Source organism: Babylonia areolata, chromosome 27, assembly GCF_041734735.1.
Source record: "Babylonia areolata isolate BAREFJ2019XMU chromosome 27, ASM4173473v1, whole genome shotgun sequence".
In the NCBI taxonomy this organism is placed as follows: domain Eukaryota; kingdom Metazoa; phylum Mollusca; class Gastropoda; order Neogastropoda; family Buccinidae; genus Babylonia; species Babylonia areolata.
The window spans coordinates 11,951,763-11,973,303 of NC_134902.1; the positions used below are offsets into that span (position 1 = coordinate 11,951,763).

At 41.1% G+C, this 21,541-nt stretch overlaps 1 protein-coding gene across 2 annotated transcripts in view; it reads right to left on the bottom strand.

Moving 5' to 3' along the window:
• Positions 1 to 21,541, bottom strand: part of LOC143301476 (very-long-chain 3-oxoacyl-CoA reductase-like) — a 49,750-nt gene that overhangs the window by 11,108 nt on the left and 17,101 nt on the right. Inside the window, exons 8-10 of one of the 2 annotated variants that reach the window (XM_076615788.1) lie at positions 7,470 to 7,586; positions 7,051 to 7,116; positions 1,227 to 1,394 (exon numbers count right to left, since the gene is read on the bottom strand). In XM_076615788.1, the coding sequence (XP_076471903.1) occupies positions 1,227 to 1,394; positions 7,051 to 7,116; positions 7,470 to 7,586 (351 nt within the window). The remainder of the gene's footprint in view (positions 1 to 1,226; positions 1,395 to 7,050; positions 7,117 to 7,469; positions 7,587 to 21,541) is intronic. The other variant, XM_076615789.1, reaches the window with a different exon arrangement.

Below are 21,541 nucleotides of genomic sequence, written 5' to 3' on the forward strand. Positions count from 1 at the left end.
CCATAAAATCGCATTGTTGAAATCTTTGCTGTTTGAAGATAGGATAGTTAGACAAAATCTTGTTATACATAAAAACACCAGGCTTGCCCCACGACGGCCCCTCAGTTACCTTCAAGATGCTTTTGCGACTTAAAGGCGATTCTTGGAAAACAGCATTTTGGGGGAAGGGGAAGCAACTCGACCAGTGTGATCCACTCAAGGGTCAAATGTTCATCCAAACGAACAAAATATTTTCGGAAAGAGTGATATTGAAGTGATAAAAACTTTTATAAAACAACCGGACAATTTCACATTAATTCGTCGAAGATTTGACAGTAGGCTAATACAACCCTTAATTGTGAAAGAATGAATGAAGATATTTTAATTCTGGACACTTATTCGAAAAGGAAAGACCCCGTTAAAAAAGGAAAACATACAATATGTGGTGGTTTCCTTATAAGGGTTTGAAGTTGAGCTTGTCCTATTTTCATTGACTGGGGCGCGAGAGGGTACCCTTGTGCCAAGGGCAGTAACGTTGAGTGCGTCCCATTTTTTTTTCTTGGGAACACGTTAAAATGAGTTCAGCAGACACCGAAGAACATTTTAAGACAAGTCTACATCATTCCTTGGGGGTATGCACGGTAACCCACTTGGCCTTGTGGACTTTTCAGAGAATATGGGAGAACAATTTAGAAGTCCATCATGCTCTCAAACATCTGTAATAAATCCGACAATTTCCATTCAAAAGACAAATCTTCTCCTTTTTTTTCTTTTTTTTTCTGCCCCATCCTCTACACCGTTTCAGTGGAATTACTCCCACGCCGCTTATTCCAAGTCCCCCATTTAGGGCCACACCTGGGTTCGTCTGTCAGACCCAGCGTTAGCAGTCCGCAAGGAACTATTGATGTTGAGTCGCCAGCAAGCCACACGCCAGAAGAGACCCTGCATTGTCATTTCGGTAGTATTCAGTGGTGCCTGTTCTGATTTAAAATACTGAACCATTTACCCGTCTTTACCTGTCGCTCCGCTATCACTGATGATGCCTTTCCCTTCCTTCCTTCTGTCATTCTTCCCCTTCCTTCCTCCCTCCTCTCCTTCCCTTCCTTCCTCTCATTCCTCCCCCGTTGCTTCCTCTTCCTCTTCCTCATCCTCATCTACTTCTCGTCCCCCGCTTTTCTTCACACCCTTGTTTTGTTTCTCTCCCTCTGCAGTGGATTAAAAATACAGTTTTTGTACTTCATAATTACCGTGAGTTCATGGCGCCAGTATGCCGTGGTGCAGGGCTCCCTGCCGATGGTATTGAGTGCTGCTGTGACGTACACGTCAGAGGTCGGGTAGAACCACCTCTCCATGGAGTCCATGACTCTGGAGACCCCGCTGGTAAGATTGGACTTCACAGGGCAGGGGCACACCACCTGCACAAACACAGCTCATGGTGTCAGTACTGAGGTTTCCATGCATTAACTCACTTGACTGCTTGATTATCCAAAGAAAGATATCAAAAGTGGGCGTAGAATTTGTGAACTGTTTGCTCTTACTTTCTCTTTCAAAGATACACACGCATGCATACACACACACACACACACACACGCGCGCGCGCGCGCGCACGCGCGCACACACGCGCAAACACGCTCGCACATACACTTTCACTTACTCGCATGCGTACACAGTAATTTCTCCCCCCTCCACCCCCCTCTCTATTTTTTTCCTACCCTCGTCTAATATCACTTACAGTGAAAATACGTTAAACTAAAGAACGAACAGAAACACACACACACACACACACACACACACACACACACACACACACACACAAACAAACACACACACACATATATATTCATGCATGAATGCATACATGCATGTGTTCACACACACACACACACACACACACACACACACACACACACACACACACACACACACACACACGCACACACACACACACAGAGAAACAAAAACAGAAACACACACACACGATATATATATGTATATATGGCACAGGGACACAAAAACAATACACAGAGACAGAATCAAAATCAACGAATGGGCAGTCAGTCAAAAGGGAGATCATGAAGGGGGCATGGCCTGCCCTTGGGTTTACACCATATGCTGACCCACCCTTTGGGCAGGTGTCGTTTTAAAATCACTAGTCAGAACATCATGGAAAGCAGTGCAAAATGTGACCAGACATGACAGTTCCTACGGCAAGACACTACTCCTGCTGTAACCTTACACTAGGAAATATATACCTTGATCAAGGTCATCCAAGAATGCAGGGTATTGCTTTTGATTATTGTCACGGTTTTTTGTTTGTTTTTTTGTTTGTTTGTTTGTGTGTGTGTGTGTGTGTGTGTGTGTGTGTGTGTGTGTGTGTGTGTGTGTGTGTGTGTGTGTGTGTGTGTGTGTGTGTAATTGCTTAGATTCACTGTATCCTTTTTGTTGCTGTTATTTTGTTCCTTTTTTTAAATATTTATTTATAAATAAAACGATGGTCGACCCAAGAAAGTCCGGGTAAAAAAAAAAAAGAAAAAAAAAAGGTCATCCAAGAACTGCAAGAGAAAGGTCGCAAAACAAGGCAGACACACAAGACAAACAGACATAGAGACGTACAGACAGACAGACAGACAGACAGACAGGCAGACAGACAGACAGACAGACAGGCAGACAGAAAAACTGACAGTTTCATGGAAATTCATGTGTCCTGGGGCATGCCCCTATGAATGACATTACCTGGATTGTGACACCCTGAGGGGAATATTCCATGTTCACTATACCTGGATTGTGACACCCTGAGGGGAATATTCCATGTTCACTATACCTGGATTGTGACACCCTGAGGGGAATATTCCATGTTCACTTTACCTGGATTGTGACACCCTGAGGGGAATATTCCATGTTCACTTACCTGGATTAAAAGTCAGGACAGAGGCATAGCCCTTGCTACTGGTACCATGTAACCCAGTACTACCTGCCGCATGTGAAGTCTCCCAATGACGGACCAGGTGGAGGAGGAAATCTTTCCCAATGGCTGTGAAGGCAGAAGAGGATGACCAAAGGGCAGGGGGAGCTCTTATCCTTGGCTGGAAGTCTCACTAGGAGACGGAGCTCCAAAGAAAAAACCTGCACCTGCCGAGGCCGTCCTACACGTGGCAGTATCTGCACCTGTGGGACTGTGAGCGTCGGTAGGCGAGAGAGTGGGGAAGGGACTGCACAACTCCTCCTCACTAAAAAAAAAAGTCACCTGTGCTGGTCAGGCAACCAGGCTAATGTCGGAACGACGAACTAGCCCTTCAACACCCAGCTTTCCCAAGTCCTGCGGCGATGGAGAAGTGGTAACGGGGACAGGCAGAGGATGCTGCTGGCAGTTCCTAGTCACGACTCTGCACGCAGGCGGCTGTGGGGTGATGGTCGTCCACCGTAGACTGGGGCAGATGCGGCGACCGTATCCTCCCACAGTGTCAGAGCAGCTCTTTTTAGGGACAGCACTGCTCTCCCCACATGGGGAAGGGGAGATAAAAGGATCCCCAAACAAAGCCTGCCTCACCTAGTACCTAGTAGGAAACCGCACCTATTTGGACATCCAGCAACAGCGGTCGAAAACAAAAGAAAAGAACCAGGAGTCATGCCCTGACTCTGGGTGCCTGGAATGTTCGCACCCTCTTAGACAGAGACGACAGACCAGAAAGACGCACAGCGCTCATTGCTAGAATGCTTGATCGCTACCAGGTGACATAACAGCCCTGAGCGAAACCAGGTTTGCGGGTGAAACCCAGCTGGAGGAAGTTGGAGGGGCTACACCTTCTACTGCATTGGGAAGCCAGATGGCACCCCAAGAACCTCAGGCGTGGGCTTTGCCTTACGAACCAAACTTGCACGACAGCTTGACAGCCTTCCAAGTGGGATAAATGACAGGCTGATAACCCTGCGTCTGAAGCTGTCCAAGGATCGCTTCGCCAGTCATCAGCTGCTATGCCCCAACGATGACCAACCCTGATGACATCAAAGAAGCTTTCTACGAGGAGCTCAGCCGCACCATTTCAGCGGTAGACAGAAAGGACAGGCTGATCATCCTTGGAGATTTCAATGCCCGCATCGGCGTGGACTTCTCCTCTTGGCCAAAAATCCTAGGACAGCATGGCACTGGCAAGTGCAACTCCAACGGACTGCTTTTGCTCTCGCTCTGTGCGCAGCATGAACTGACCATCACCAACACCCTCTTCCAACAAGCGGACAAGTACAAGAACACATGGATGCACCCCCGCTCCAAGCAATGGCACATGCTGGACTATGTGACTGTCCGGCAGAGGGACAGAGGTGATGTTTCCATTACACGCTGCATGAGAGGAGCAGTATGTTGGTCGGATCATCGCCTGGTACGCAGCAAGATAAACATCAGACTTGCACGCAAGCTTCAACCAGCCAGGAAGAAACCCCCTAGGAAGCTGAACATCCACCGCCTCCCTATCACCAAGGACGTGCTGCAGCAGCAAATCCAAGTACCTCTCCAAGAAATTCCTGCATCAACTGATGTAGAAGAGGTATGGAGCACCTTCAGAGATGCTGTGTACACAGCAGCAGCTGACTCACTCGGCTTTGTACAGAGGAGCCACAAAGACTGGTTTGACGAGAACGACTCTGGAATCTCCAAGCTCCTGAACACACTGCATATACGGCATCAGGATCACATTTCCGATAAAGACTGCCAGAGGAAGGAGAACCAGTTCTTGCAAACCAAGCAACTCGTACAGAAGAGGCTGCGTGAGATGAAGAACACCTGGTGGGAGAGAAAGTCCAAAGAGCTTCAGTCCGCTGCTGATGCTCACGACATGAAGACCTTCCATGATGGTCTCCGAGCTGTGTATGGGCCGCGAGTCACAGGATCAACCCCTGTCCGAGCCTTGGACCAGACCACCCTCCTGACAGACGAGAAAGACATCCTTACCCGTTGGGCACAGCACTTCAACACCCTCCTCAACAGGACACGTCCGTATCTAACGAGGCAATTGCAGCCCTCCCACAGCTACCAGTCAATGACTCGCTAGCTGCCCCTCCCACCAAAGTCGAGACCCAGAAGGCCCTGAAGCTGACAACGTCAGGAAAAGCACCAGGAGCAGATGGAATCCAGGCTGACATCTACAAGTATGGAGGCGAGGTGCTGACAGACAAGCTGACCGCCCTGTTCCAGTCTATCTGGGAGAGAGGGGAGGTCCCCCAGGATTTCAAGGATGCTTCTATTGTCCACATTTACAAACGGAAGGGAGACAAAACATCCTGCGATAACCCTGTGGAATCTCTCTCCTCTGCATCGCCGGCAGGATCTTCGCCCGCATCATACTGAACAGACTGGTTGACACAGTCATCCCTGAAGCACAGTGTGGCTTCCGCTCAGGCAGGGGAACATGTGACATGGTGTTTGCCATATGCCAGATGCAAGAGAAGTGCCGTGAGCAGAACAAGGAGCTCCACATGGTCTTTGTAGACCTGACTAAGGCCTTCGACACGGTGAACCGCCATGGTCTGTGGAAGATCCTCCTAAAGTTCAGCTGCCCAGAGAGGCTAATCCAGCTGATTGCGTCATTCCATGATGGCATGCAGGCGAGAGTACAGGAAAATACTGACATGTTGGATCCGTTCCCTGTGGTAAATGGAGTGAAGCAGGGCTGCGTCCAGGCACCCACACTGTTCTCCATTCTCTTCTCTGCCATGCTGATTGACGCCTTCCAAGACTGTGACCGGAGCATCTACATTCAGTTTCGCACAGATGGCAAACTTTTCAACTTGCGGCGACTCCACGCCAGGTCCTGGGTGTTTGAGGCACTGATGAGAGAGTTCCTCTTCGCTGATGACTGCGCGCTTGCTGCACACACCCATGAGGGCATGCAGTTCTTTATGGACAGGTTCTGAACCTCCTGCAGGCGCTTTGGACTCACCATCAGCCTCAGCAAGACCGAGTCCATGTAACCAACCAGCTAGCTCACAGAACGCCAGTGCCTCCCCCAGCAATCAAGATCAATGAAACAGAGATCAAGTCAGTCAACAAGTTTTCCTACCTGGGCAGCACCCTATGCAGCAACAGAGCCCTTGATGCAGAAGTGACACTGCGCATCGCCAAGGCCAGCTCCGCCTTTGGCAGACTCAACAACAGGCTGTGGAACAACAAAGGCATAAGGCTCAGCACCAAGATGAAAACCTACAGAGCTGTTGTGCTAACCACACTGTTGTACTGCTGTGAAACATGGACGACGTATCGCCGTCACATTCAACAAAACCTGAGCAGCTTCACCAGAGATGCCTACGAAAGATCCTCGGCATAAAGTGGCAAGACAGGGTCTCCAACCTCCAGGTCCTAGAGAGGAGCAGCCTGCCCAGTATCGAAAGCCTGCTGATCCAGTACCAGCTACGCTGGACAGGACACGTTGTCCGCATGACAGACAGCAGCATCCCGAAGATGCTTTTGTACGGCCAGCTGAAGGAAGGCCACCATGAACTTGGAAGACCCTGCAAGTGCTTCAAGGACACCTTGAAGACAAACCTCAAAGCCTGTGACATAGACATCGCTTCCTGGGAAACTGATGCCCTTGACTGCTGTCGCTGGAGGATGCTGTGCTCTAGTGGCATAAAGACGTTTGAAAACAAGAGAATGCTGGCCATTATGGAGAAGCGTGAGCGAAGGAAGCAGGACTCAACTTCTGGAGATGTTTTCCCTTGCAACACCTGCGCATCCAGAATCGGCCTCTTCTCCCATATGAGGACACACACCGACAGATAAGCCTGTCTGCCTACTCATCCGTCGGACCGACAGGAGATTCCATCATACCTGGATTGTGACACCCTGAAGGGAACATTCCATGTTCACTTTACCTGGATTGTGACACCCTGAGGGGAACATTCCATGTTCACTTTACCTGGATTGTGACACCCTGAGGGGAACATTCCATGTTCACTTTACTGTTCCCTGATGCATTCCATGTTCACTTTACCTGGATTGTGACACCCAGAGGGGATTATTCCATGTTCACTTTACCTGGATTGTGACACCCTGAGGGGAATATTCCATGTTCACTTTACCTGGATTGTGACACCCTGAGGGGAATATTCCATGTTCAGAGCTTCTGAGAAATAGCGAAGAAAGGCCTGTAACAAACCAGCATCTTCCTCACTTTTTGTGTCATAACATGGCATGGAGACAGCAGCACACGCGCATACGCGCGCACGTACACACGCACGCAAGAAACACGCGTACATGGTCCCAGACACTGACACAGACACACATACACACACTGACACGCAAACACAGACACATACACTGACACACAGATACAGACACACACAGAGACACACAGCCACACACACGCTAGAAATACGCGCACGTGCGCACAAACGCACATACACACACTGACACACAGACACACACACACACACACACACACACACACACACACACACAGAGTCACGATATCAGTGAAGAAAATCCATCACTTCCACACCTTGGTAGCAGAGTAGACGGTCATGAATGGTGAGGGCCGCAATCCGAATACAGAAGACAGATTGATGATTGCTCCCCTTTTCCGCTGCACCATTTCAGGCAGCACTATGCTCGTCATCTAAAAGGGAAGAAAGAAAGGTGAGTGAATATCTTTGTAATAATCTAGGGCCTAGGGCGATGAGATATCCTGATTCGTTTGTATGGTTCAGATAATCTGTAACATCATTAATGGATCTAATTATTGATGAAATGTTTCTTCCTTTCAAGTATCCAACCTGGTCCGGGTTTTTCAATTTATATATAACTTTACTTAAACTGTTTGCAAGCTCTTTTGCAATTATTTTATAGTCTGTGTTCGTTAGAGTTATTGGTCTGTGTTCGTTAGAGTTATTGGTCTCCAGTGATCTAATTCATTACGTGATAATTTTTTTTCCTTTGTGTAAAGTTTGATTATTCCACGTCTCTGTGTATAAGACATTTCTTCGTCTGCAAATGATTCATTGAAAGAATTATGTTACAAGCTTTTTTAGCTTAATCCAAAAGAATTTCATGAATTCAGTGCGTAACCCATCACTACTTGGAGACGACCCGTTTTTCATGCATTGCTGGCTACTTCTTCTTCTTTAATAAGTCCTTCACATGATTATGGTTCATCTTGATCTAACTTTGTGAATTGTTCATCTTTCAAGAAATCGTTTGTTGCTTGTGTAATGTTTCTGTGAGTGTTGTTGACTGTAGAGATCTGAATAAAATCTGACTAGTTCTTCTGATATTTCCATTTGGTTTGATATTATTTCTCCATTGTTCTTACAAATACTTGTCATAACATTCATATTTGATCTAGAATTTTCTAAGCGCAGGAAGAATTTTGTGCTTTTTTCTCCTTCCTCAATCCATTTTCCCCGAGCTCTTACCTGTGCACCTTTTGCTTTATTGAGCTCAAGAATCTCGAGTTGTTGTTTTATACTTAAAATGTTTTTGTGTACCTCTTCATTGTTGTGACCATTCAATAACTGTTTTTCCAAATGATTTAACTGTTTTAGTAGTAGTAATTCATTATTTTTTTCTTGCATGCATTATTTTTACCATACTGTAAGCAAAACCCCTTTATTTTTATTTTGCACAGTTCCCATAATTCTGTTGACTTTGTTATAGTGTGTCAGGCACCAATGGTAGAGATTTTGCAGCACGTGCTGCTTGCTGACAGACCCCTCCTACTCCCATCCCCCCTCCTCTCCTTCCTTCCCCCTTCTCTTCTTACCAATACACTAAATGAACTCCTTCCTCGGACAGGCTGTAAACCCCGCCAACCCCCCTTCCCCCCCTCCCTCCCTTTTCTACCATCTCTCCCTTCCCCCATTCCCTTTACCCTTGGCCACAGAGTGCTGAGATAGCAAGACCAGAATTTATGGGGGTTGATACTTCATAGTATGGCACCCCATTTATCCTAAGCCCCCCCCCCCCCTCTCCTTTTCACCCCCCTTCCCCCCACAGGCCCCCTCCCTGGCATCTATCCCTGCCTACACCCCCTCTCCCTCCTCACCCCCTCTAGCACTGAGTCCAGAGGAAGCAAGTTATTGTGGAATATAAATATTAATTACATGTGATGTCTCCTGGGATGTCAGGCCACAGATGTTTACAGTCCCCTGCCCCTTTTTCATTTCCTTTCCATCAACATCAAACCCGCTTTCTCCCTTGTTGACCCTTCCTCTCTGATTCTGATATTTACCACACATGACACTACCAGTAGTGTGTGTGTGCTATCCATGTTGATCTCTGGCAGGATGGCATCTGCTTCAATGGTCACCGCATGATATGGTGTGTTTATCATGAGCTGTTTAGAACAGAATCAGGGCTGGGCGATCTTTCCTCCCCTTTCCCTTCCCATTTTCGTCACCTCCACCCCCCTCCCCACCCCCCTCCTTCCCCTTCTCCTTGTCAGTGTGGGTTCCGTGGGAAAGCATCAAAAGTGTAAAGTCTAGCAGTGCTGGTTCCAGATTGGTTAGTTTCCTCCACAACCAGTGTGGGAGGGTCTGGTAGTGTACTTGGCTGATTGGTCAGTTAACCTCAACCAATTGGGAAGATCTGGGTTGTAAGATAATTTGCATTGAGTGAATGGGTGAGAGAGAATAAAACCAGTATGCAGAGGGGTTTCGTCATTTTCTGCCTTGCCAAGAAGAAGCCAAAAGAGCCAGACTGACAAGACAATACCAGGGGGCTGTAAGTATCTATCAGCATCTATTTTTCGGACTTAGTTGAATGCTTGGTTCCTGGTATTAGATTTTGTGACTAACACATTTCCCCAGTGGGATTGTGTTCCGTCACATGAACATGAAGTGAATCTCACTTTAATTATTGATATGTCAGCCAGGATCTGTGTGTGTGAAAGATAGGTATTTGTTTAGATTTCTTCCAGATACACTTGGGTGTATTAAACAGTGGTGGAGAAATGGGACTTTGAATTTTTTGCTCTTGGAAAATGACCTATTCCTGCCTCTGTTTTCTCTAGATCAAAAGATGAATTGGAACCATGACTTAGTCCAGTCATGGGGCTGGAAGAGAAGAGGGCTGTTGGAAAACAGATTTGAAGAATAGGCAACTTAAAAGGGCACGACCAGTGTTAGTGGTAAATCATGGAGATTCTGAGAGTGTCTTGTGGACAATGAAGTCAACACTTGTGTTGGCTAAGAATCAGTAGCCTGTACATAGTTGGTTTTGTCATATATTCCTTGTGGTAGCTTAGTGTGTTTGACACTGTAATTTTCTTGGCTTGCATTATTAGTTGTTGTAACACTTGGATGTTCTCAGTGCTACTGGGACATATCTACTTTGGTGATTGTTGGTTATCACTGCTCTGATTTGTCCTTTTTTACTTCAATTCAGTTTGCATGTCTCCGATGTTGTGATTATAGAGTCTGTTTTACTTTGGTTAATTGAACTCAGTTATTATTTCATGAATCCTGAAAGTTTGGTGTCTAATTTAAGTCAAGAAACCCCAAGGCATTAAATGAATTGATCTAAAAGTGAGTAATGTATGTAGGTTCAGTTCCATAGGGAAACTGGTCTTTTCTGTTTATTTTTCACAAAAGACTAACTGCAGTACAGATTTATGGTGTTTGTGGTTACACTGAACAATAGTAATTGAAATGGGTTTAAGTACATTACTTGTAATTGTTTGTACTGGTGTTTTGTTTTGTTTTTGTAACTTAGTTCCTGAAGTTCTGGAAACAGTTTGGTGTTAGTTGAATTGTAAGAACAAGAACATTATGACACTTTCGGCTGATGTGGTATTGCACAGTTAATGTAACTGGAATGTGTTGATGCAGATACCATGACTTGTGAGAGAGCATAGCCAGCATGTGTATGGCTTAATTGTATTTGAGGCTAGTGACTGAGGGAAAAGTGGTTAAAATACACAATGTAGCCAATACATGACTAAATGGAGTACTGGTTTAGGGTATTTAGGTATCACCCCCCCCCCCCCCCCCCTTCCTGTTTCCTACAGGTTGATATTATGGTATGATGCTTGGACATCATGTTTGGGTTTACAGGTTGTGCATCTTGGTTTACATAAATGAAAATGTTCAGTAACATGTCAGTGGTGTGTCAATTGTTGACATACTGTGGGAACAATGTAAGCATTCAGTCACAAAGAAACACAGAGATTATGTGTGGGTTGCATCTGTGTAGAATGTTTTGGTTGCAACAGTTGGAGTTATTTTGAGGTTTCACATACCTATTTTGTATGTTAGGTGGTGATGGTTATATTCAAGGTGAACAAATCTACAGGCTAACTGTATGTTCATGTGTTTCCATGTGTGTGTGCACATGAGTGATAATGCAACATGGGGAACATGTGTGACTTGGTAGTTGTCATTACCATGTGCTGTAGTCATGTGTTATATGCCAGTGGGGTAACACATAGCTGTATGTGTTCAATAAGATTTGAGACCACTGACAGACAGTCCTATGTTGGTGCACACAAGTTGCTATATATTTACCATATTACTTGGTAACTATATGATTCCCATGTAAAAATTTTACAAATGAGATACTTTGCAGAGACAAAGTACAGATTTGTTCAGTCTTAATGGAAACAGCTATTACTGTATGGTGATTTAACTGGAGTTAAACACTGGGAGTTTGTAATTGTCTGCCACATACTTGGTGCGACAGCTATTATTCTATGGTGGTTTGACAGGAGTTAAATACTGGGAGTTAGTATTTGTTAGTCATATATTTGGTGCACATTAACTTATATGACACTGATTGTTGATGGTAAGCTATATGAAGCTTGTTTTACATTTTTACATAGATCTCTTTGAGAAGAGAGTGTACGGCTAGACATTGAGTGTCAGAATGGAGAAAGGTTATCTGTGGAATTGTTTACTTGTCCAGACAACATAATGATGTTTCTGTTTCATCAGTACAATTATGTCTAGCATATGTTTTGGTATTGATTTAACCTGGGTTTTAATATTGTGTGTGTTCCAGGTGTGCTGTTTAAAGTTAGAGAAATAAACACCTCAATTCATCTTTCTAAAAGACCCTGCTGTGGTACGAGGAGAGAGTGGATTGTGCACCTACCCTCTGCTGTTATTCTACTCAACCCCTACCCCCACCACTACTACCCCTTTTTAACAACTTACCTTGGTAAACTGTTCCATTTTCAACCATAAACTGATCAAGAAAATTGTTCATTGACTGTACAAAAAGAGGGTCTTTCAAAAGTGAATTGTTGAAATGCCAGTAGCCTGGACCTCTTTCAAACAGTACAAAGCATTTTTACTCAGTTTCACAAGATTTTCTGTTGCATACATTTAGAGTATATCGGTTTGGTGAACAATTTGTAAAATGGGTTAATATTTTGAACAAAAATACATTTAGTATCAATCATGGAGGATGGATTTCACAACCCTTTCCCGTTACATGTGACATCAGACAGGGATGCCCATTCTCACCCTTAGCTTTCATTTTAGCTGTAGAAATACTGGCAATCAAGATTAGAAACAGCAAAATAAAAGGAATAAAACTTCCTACTGACAGACAAATTGACAAGCAAATGAAAATAAAACAACTAGCGGATGATACAACTCTTTCTGAAAAACAAAGATGACATGTTAAAAGCTTCCAACATCATAAATGATTTCTCCACATTCCCAGGCATGGTATTAAATCAAAAGAAAACTAAGGCCATGAAACTGGGAACAGGTTGTGAAGACCAAAACCTTCCTTTTGAAGTAACAAAAATGATAAAGATATTAGGTATTTACTTTCAAAATGGCATCTGAGCCCAAAACATCGAAAAGAATTGGAAGGGGAGAGAAAAAGTTAACAAATCTGATAAAAGACTTGGAGTCGTAGAGATCTAAGCATACATGGAAAAATAGTAATTGTGAAATCTCTTCTGGTAAGTCAGTTTACGTATGTTATGCAAGCAATTGGTTTGCCAGACCATATTCTTACAAAAATAAACAGAACTCTTTACAAGTTCATTTGGCAAAGAAAACACACAAATAGAAAAGCATATGAAAAAAGAAAAAGGAAGATAATGGAAGGAAATTATGACACAGGGGGATTAAGAATGATAAATATGGTCAGTTTACAAAAGTGTTTTTATCTGCAATGGGTTGGAAAACTTTTCAACACTTCAGACGAAAACTGGAGTTACATCCCAAAATGGCAGTTTAAACAATTTGGAAAATGGCCAAAGGTTCTCGACCTAATCAGTTAAAAGAAATCGACAATGTTGCAAACGAATTCGGGAGAAAAGTTCTCCGTACATATTTAGAAACCAAACCAATAGAATCAGCAGAAAACGTATATTTTCACAATTTTCAAAATCAACTTTTGTGGAATAATAGTCTCATACAATTAAAAAAAAATTCTTTCCTAATTGGTCTAAGATTGGAATAGACAGAATTGTGGATATGGTTAAAATAGAAGATAAATGACCATATACATTGGAGGAAATCCAAAGGAAAGTACTTCAAAACAATGATGTCATTTATTTTGAATACCATGCTTTAATGAATGCTATTCCAGCAGAATGGATCAGACAGGCAGACACACAAATTCACACTTTGACAAATGAAAGACATTTTGCAAACAACTTTAATGATAAGCCAAAAGTAATATCAAAATATTTAGATGATGAAACAAACGACAGAGATACAAGAAATCCGTGTGCACGTGAATTCTGGAAAAGAAAATTTGGCATTGAATTAAATAAAGATATCTGGCTAATCCCTCATTTTGCAACAAAAAGAAGTAAGACTGCGTGAACTGCAATGGAAGATCCTCCATAACATATACCCAACAAATATTCTGCTTCATAAAATGAATGTGACTGATAACAATAAATGCACGACTTGCAAAGATGTGGTAGATTTTATTGAACACTTCTTTTTTTGAATGCCCAAATGTCAATAATTTTTGGAAAGCAATTGAACGTGTAATAAGCAGTTACGCTGGGAAAAAGTACAAATGACAGTAAATGAAGTCTTGTTTTGTTTTCAAAACAAAGAAATCAAAAACTACATGGTAAATACTATAAACAGAATAAAACTTACTGGAAAGATGTGTATAAGTATTGCCAAGAAAACTAAAACAATATCTCCAATCTTTGTAATTTTTTTAACAGCAAGTCTCACGTCGAAAAATACAGTTCATATAGGAACATAATAAACATAATGCTTGACAACATTGACAATGCTCTGCATATACATGGCACGTATCTAAATGTATATGAAAACTGCAATGACATTGACAGCAATAATTATGCATCTAATTAATATCATTATCATTCCTCTTCAGCTCCTCCACCTCTGAGTACCTATTATTATCATCATCATCATTATTATTATTGTTGTTGCTATTTTGATTATCATTATTATCATCATCATTATCTTTTGAGAAGGAATTGGGTGAAACTGTAAAATACAAGGCACACTAATGCATACAGAAACCCAGACAAACGTATGCGCAACAAATGTCCGTCATTAGAAAACCCACATACAAAAGAAGCATGAATGGGACTATTCCTATCTCCTTTTTCTTTATCACACAATGTGTTCTTTTCTATTTGAATATTTTGCTTTGCTACCATCAATATTACTATCATTATTAGTATGATTTTAATTATTTCATTTTATTTATATATTTATTTATTATTTTATTTTATTTATTTATTTTTTCGGTCAACGAAGAAAGCCACATGCAGAGCAGAGTATTTTAAAACAAGAAAGGCAAGGCCTTCACAACTCACTTGTGATACACTTTTTTTTTTAAATCCAAGCTTTTTATGTATTGAGTATAATGCATTTACTGTTATATTTATATTTTTTGTATTCTCTAAACTTGGCACTTTGATCTGATATTCGACCCAACAAAAGATCTGTCATTATTATCATTTTTTGTTCAAACAGAAACTTCTTTTGCTAAGCATGGAAGTTTTATTTATTGCAAACGTTTTGGTGTAGACAGTAAAACAAGGGAAATTACTCAGCTGTGGGAACTTAGTTTGCTTTAAACTGATCTTTCTCATCTTAAACATTACATTTTGAAATTATACTCAATACATAAAAAGCTTGGATTTTTTTTAAGTGCATCACAAGTGAGTCTTGAAGGCCTTGCCTCTCTTGTTTCAAAATGTAATGTTTAAGATGAGAAAGATCAGTTTAAAGCAAATTAACTCCACTAGCATTACAGAGTAATTTCCCTTTTTTACTATCTGCACCAAAACGTTTGCAAAATAAATAAAACTTCCATGCTTAGCAAAAGAAGTTCCTGTTTGACAAAAAATGATAATAATGACTGCTCTAGCTGTTGAGTCAGAATATCAGATCAAAGTGCCAAGTTTAGAGAATACAAAAAATATAAACATAACAGTAAATGCAGTTTGCATATAATTAGGCTTCATTCTTTATTTTTTTGTGCCCATCCCAGAGGCGCAATATTGTTTTAAACAAAATGACTGGAAAGAACTGAATTTTTCCTATTTTTATGCCAAATTTGGTGTCAACTGACAAAGTAGTTTCAGAGAAAATGTCAATGTTAAAGTTTACCAGGGACACACACACACACACACACACACACAGACACACAACCGAACACCGGGTTAAAACATAGACTCACTTTGTTTACACAAGTGAGTCAAAAAGGAAAAAAAGGGGAACTCCCCACCCCCATCCGCACCCCCAAAAAAAAAAAAAAAACAAGAAAAAAAACAAACAAACAACGGTAATGATAATAACAAATAACTACGTATGAATAGGGGAGATAACACAACTTTTCCTTACCTGTAGAAATTAGTCAAAAGACCCATGTGTATTCGAAAGTCTTGTTGCTTTAATTGATCCACACGATGTACGTCTTGAAGCAAGGCGCGTCGCAAGCAAAATGGCGACAATTTTAAGTGAGTTCTGTTCACACATGTCTCTTTGTGAAGGTCAAGGTATTCGTGTCAGGGTTGTGTGTCTCATCAGGGCCTAACTCTCCGTTTTCACGTGCTCACGTTGAGCTGTGCATGTTGTCAAATGATGTGTCCACCTCCATGTCTTCTTCGTTTCGCAGATTATAATTTCTATCGCCTTCATTTTTGTCTTGTTAAACCTTATATTGCCTTGCTTGTTCAGAATCTATAAATATGACTCACTTTGTTGAAAAAAAAAAAGAGCTGCATAGTTTTAAAAAATGAATAGAGACTAAAAAATTTCATCAGTAATACATTGATTTAGCAATTCTTTAAAAAGAATGTGAAGACATCCGTCACATAATTTATTATGTCCGTATTGTCTCAAGAAATGTTTATTTATTTACTTATTTATATATGTATTTATTAAGATGTTTTACTATAGCGCATATTCTTGAAGCTCTATACATTTTACAATATCATGTCATTGCCAACATTGTCTGTTGCATGTTTCCATGACACTTTTCATCTCTCTTTTCCTGTCCATTTCCAGGTAACCCTGTATAACGACCACAGCAGAAAGACAATGAATGAATGTAAGATTTGTGGAATGGATGGGTGAGAGATGGGCAATTTAAAAAATTGTGGAAAAAAAGGTGTGTGAACATCTACCTATCTATCTATCCATCTGTCTATCTATGTAAGCAATATATACATACATGCTACAAAAAAACAATAACTACTACTGCTGCTGCCACTGCTGCAAAGATCACCACGACGACGAAGAAGAAGAAGAAAAAGAAGGATCTCTATTACTTCCGCTGGTTGCATGACAATTTAGTACGCATGATGGTCTTCACACTGTGGAGTTTTCACAGTGACTGCAATGGCTGAACCAGTTTCAGTTTCAGTTTCAGTAGCTCAAGGAGGCGTCACTGCGTTCGGGCAAAACCATATACGCTACACCACATCTGCCAAGCAGATGCCTGACCAGCAGCGTAACCCAACGCGCTTAGTCAGGCCTTGAGAAAAAAAAACAACAACAAACAAACAAAAAAACAACAACAGGAGAATAAATAATAGATAAGCTTGCATAAATAAATAAATAAATAAATAATTATAATATAGAAAAAGGTAGTAGTAATAATATTAGTAATACTAATAAAATGATAATAATAAAAAGTAGTAGTATAAGAGATGGGGGTTCTATATACAACTTTTTTGGGCGTATTAGCTTGTGTTAAGGCCCTCAAGCATAAAAAAAATTTAACCAAAACCTGTGTATGTTGGAGTAATATGACCCTCAAGCATAAAAAAAATATAACAAGTTATATGTGTATGGAGAGCCAAATCACAAGATAAAAAAAAAATATGATGGTTGGATATGTGTATGGAGGGGAGCGAAACGGTCATGGGGGTTCTATATACAACCGACCCCAGCCCCAAACCGCGCAATACCGCCCTCAAGCATCATAAAAAAAAAAAATCTAGTTATAACCAGTTATGTGTATGGAGAGCGAAACGGTCGCCCCGTTCCCGTGTGTGTGTGCTGGCAAGCGACCGCACGGCGTGTGTAGTGGGAGTGGTCCCGCGCACAGCCTGCCTCCGCGTATCTTCCCACCCGCGCGCGAAGATTGTGATCACCCTATTAGAGAAAAGATTATATTGTATATATAGAAAAAATAATGCCTTTTCCACATAACATTTGTGAGTACCCCCAAGTTAAAACAAATAGAGTATGCGGTCGAGCTTGCATGGGGCTCTATTGTAAAGATCATATTAAATGTCATAGAAAAGGAATGTCACTTCCAGTACTTTGTATAAAATGCAACCTTTATGTACGTACGAAGTATGTTATTTGTTGTAAATGTAAGCATAAAAAAGAGAAGCCTCCTCCCATGGAGAAAAAGATTGATCCTATACCCGGTTGTGGAGAACATTCAAGCGACTCTGAGGGTTATATTTCTGATGATGATGATGACGATGATGAAATTGACCCTTTTGAAACTTATTCAAGAGGGTATATTCCACCCTTTGGTGGAGTAATCATTGGATTCAGAGATTGATCAACTTGTAAAAAAAAATCCTATTAGAGAAAAAAATATAATAGTATATATAGAGAGAAAAATGGTGCAACGATATTCTGAAAAAATATTACCGTGATCTCGCTTCAAGAAAAGAGATTCCTAATCATGAATCTATGAATAAAACTGAGTTGATTAAAGCACTGGGGTTTGATGCTTTGGAGGGGGAGACCAATGCTACGCTTAAAGATATTGCACGAAAGCTCAAAATTCGTGGTTTTAGTAGAATGAAAAAAGATGAACTTATTAAAAATATACGTCAACTACAACATAAAGCTGAATCCACGGAGGAGTTTGGTAGTATTATTAAAAATTATAAACTTGCGGCTCTTCCAAATGAAATAGATCCGCTTTCGTTTATGATGAGTAAAGTGGACACTATTAACCAAAGAGCTATTCCACTGACCAAACAAAATATTGTTTAACTAGAGCGGAAAAAAGTTAGGGTGAATTGATTTTCGGCGAGTTCCACTGCACAAAGTCTGGACCACAGCCAATTTTTTTTTTTTTTTCCACCAATATTGGAACATAGCCAATTTCTTCCACGAGCGTCGACCAATTTTTTTTTTTCTGGCACGATGCCAACAAATTTCCATTTGAACAAAAGGATTTCTATTGTATATAGACGAAAATGGTTTGGGCGAAAACATATATGGAAGAAATGTACAGTGCAACCTACAAGAACATGGGCATTCGATGTGCCAAAAATGTAGCAATCCATCTATTGCTAGAAAATACCTACGAGAACAATCTCGTGCCAGATATTTCCAATGTGGACTATCTAGCAAACAACAAAGGTAGAACAACTCTACACCTCTAGAAGGTCTTCCAACTTTTGTAGACGATTTGTATGTATATGGCTATTTGCGACAAAAAGAGTGTATGTATGTCGGTGGAAAATTGCTGTGTGGCAACGACGGATCCGCAAAAAGAATTGTATCTAGAATTTCGACTGCAATATGTGGACTTGTGGAAAAACAAAGTATACAAACTGCCATATCGCAGACAATATCTATGCAGGCAGACTCCAAATCTAGCACAATACGCAGTACAGTACAAAGAATAGAAAAAGACACGAATGCAAAAGCAAGAAAACGTTGGGAGACTATATATGCAAACGAAAAGCCATATGGTATATTTGTTGCAAAAATTGATGTGTCCGAAATTGCAATACAAGACCTACACAAAATATTGCCAATGCTAGAAGAACAGCTGCTAGGACATGGGTATGGTATATATTCTATAGACTATACAAGAGATTTTTCTGGTACACTCGATAGACAAACACTAGTAGACTATCTTGTAGAAGAACTAGACTATAGAGGACAAGGCGACTTTGCAAGTGCTATTGCTTGCGATGCACCAACCAATACTAGACAATACAGATAGTGTTGGCAAACATGTATGTACATGGATATCCAAACACAATGGCTATACAATGCGAACAAAACTATACAACAAAATAGTATCCCAATTTCGAGGCAGGAGAAGTACGAGAACAATTTGGTGGACATCTAGCAGACTATGTAGACTGTCCAAACGAGCATCTTCGAAAAACATTCTTGCATCCAGATGTACAAAAGAGAGGCTGCACTAGAATAGAAGTATCTTTGTATGCTTGTAGCAATCGTACTCCAGAAAAAGGAGACGAACTAGTGGAAAACGTATTGGAGATAGTTTCGCCACAAGATAGACAACTGTTTGTAGAACAACCAGCAACCCAACAATGGCAGAATATTGCAAGCGTTCTAGATCGTTGTTTTGTTCTTGGCGATAGACCAAATTCCACAATATATGTATGTTGGTATGCACATACTAGAACAAAGAGATATCTGGCATTCGTGTATCTCCAACAGCTGCAACAGTGGAAGACGACAAAAAAATGGAATATCGCTGTAGAATGGGCTATATGCGATTTTGGATTTCGCAATTGTCCTATCTTCCACATCGATATTCTAGCTGCAGACAACGATGGTATACAATACACCAAACTACGTTGCTACACAAAAAATGCGAAAACAATACTAGCAGCATGTAGGAGACCAGTACAAATACACAAAGATGCACCAAGTCCATATATTCTTCTTCCCACCAACAAATATAGTAGAATGGGAATGGCGTACACACAAATGTAGTACTATTGGAAAAGAGAAATCTGCATACAGTGTTGTGGAAGTTCCACACAGCAGAGAGTTCTCCACTCTATCCACCCGAAATCGAGAAAAAGACTACAAGACATAGAAGAGTGTATGGCAGTAGAAATTGGAAAAAAGATGCATGGAACTATCTAGAACAAAGCAAATAGAATACCAACAGAATATAGAACATAGAAAACAAGAGCTGGAACAAATACAAGAGTATATACTAGAAAACGAGAGACTCCTTGCTATTTCGAATAGTGTTCGAGAAGTTGTAGAAACAATCCTTTCCAAACAAGAAACCAAAAAGTGGCAAATATAGCAGACAAAGATAGAATATGGTCCATACTCGGCTATAGGTTGCAAAAAGACAAGACAAATAGAGAATACTATAGAATAGTACTTGGAGCAAAAGATACAGAAGACGTTGTTGCTGTATGGTCGACCAATGGACTACAAAAGTTGTTGTCTGCTGCAGAAAAGTATGTGGAAAAGAAAAAAAGACAAATTCGAAAGAGAGCTGTGTTGGTTTCCAAGAGAGGCATGGAAATAGGATTTTGTAGACCTATCCATACAACAGCAAACTAGAAAAAGTAGAAATGGACTAGATATTCGTATACAACCAGCCAAAGAGTTCTACAAAGACAAAGAGACTATACGTTGGAATCCTATAGACGTTGTAGTAGCACCCGACCTTGTAGAACTTCCATCTCTACAAGAAATAGCACTAGAGAAAGAATACGACAAACTAGAAATAGATACAAAACGAGAACTACAGGAAACAGTTGCACCAAATTCGAAGCAACAAATACGAACACTAGACATGCCACCTGGTACCTACATTTGCAAAAAATATGCAACTACAATGTACAGAGGAAACAACCGAACTGTACTATTTCTAGTCCCCAAAGGAGACGACGGAGAACCTACTACAGACGAAGAACATCCAGTATATGGACATTTCCTGGAGAAAGAAATAGAACGCATTGGTGGAACACTATACAAAACAAAAAGTCCACTACTGTGCTATATTGGAGTAGAAAAAAACAACTCCACAACGCAAAAAAGATAGAATAGTATCTATTGTGGCAACAACCTGCGAAGATTGTACAGACTAGCATATTCTTCCACCTGGCAGACAAACATAGTATTTCCCACAATATGCAACTGCATATCGTTTCTTGTTGTATTTTCCAAGAATGTGTGGTGCTGGATCTACATGCTCTGCAGCATATTGTTCTATTTCTCCATCGTTTTCTGTGGAGAAACACATTTTTTGTGCACTATTGTTGTAGCGCTGTTCTTCTTTTGCAAATTCTTCGAAGTCGAAGTGTGGAAAGTGTGGTGGATCGAATAGGATAGGCATTTTCTATATATACAATATATACAAATAGAAAAATATACAAAACATACTACATCCACGAATTGCACACAAATA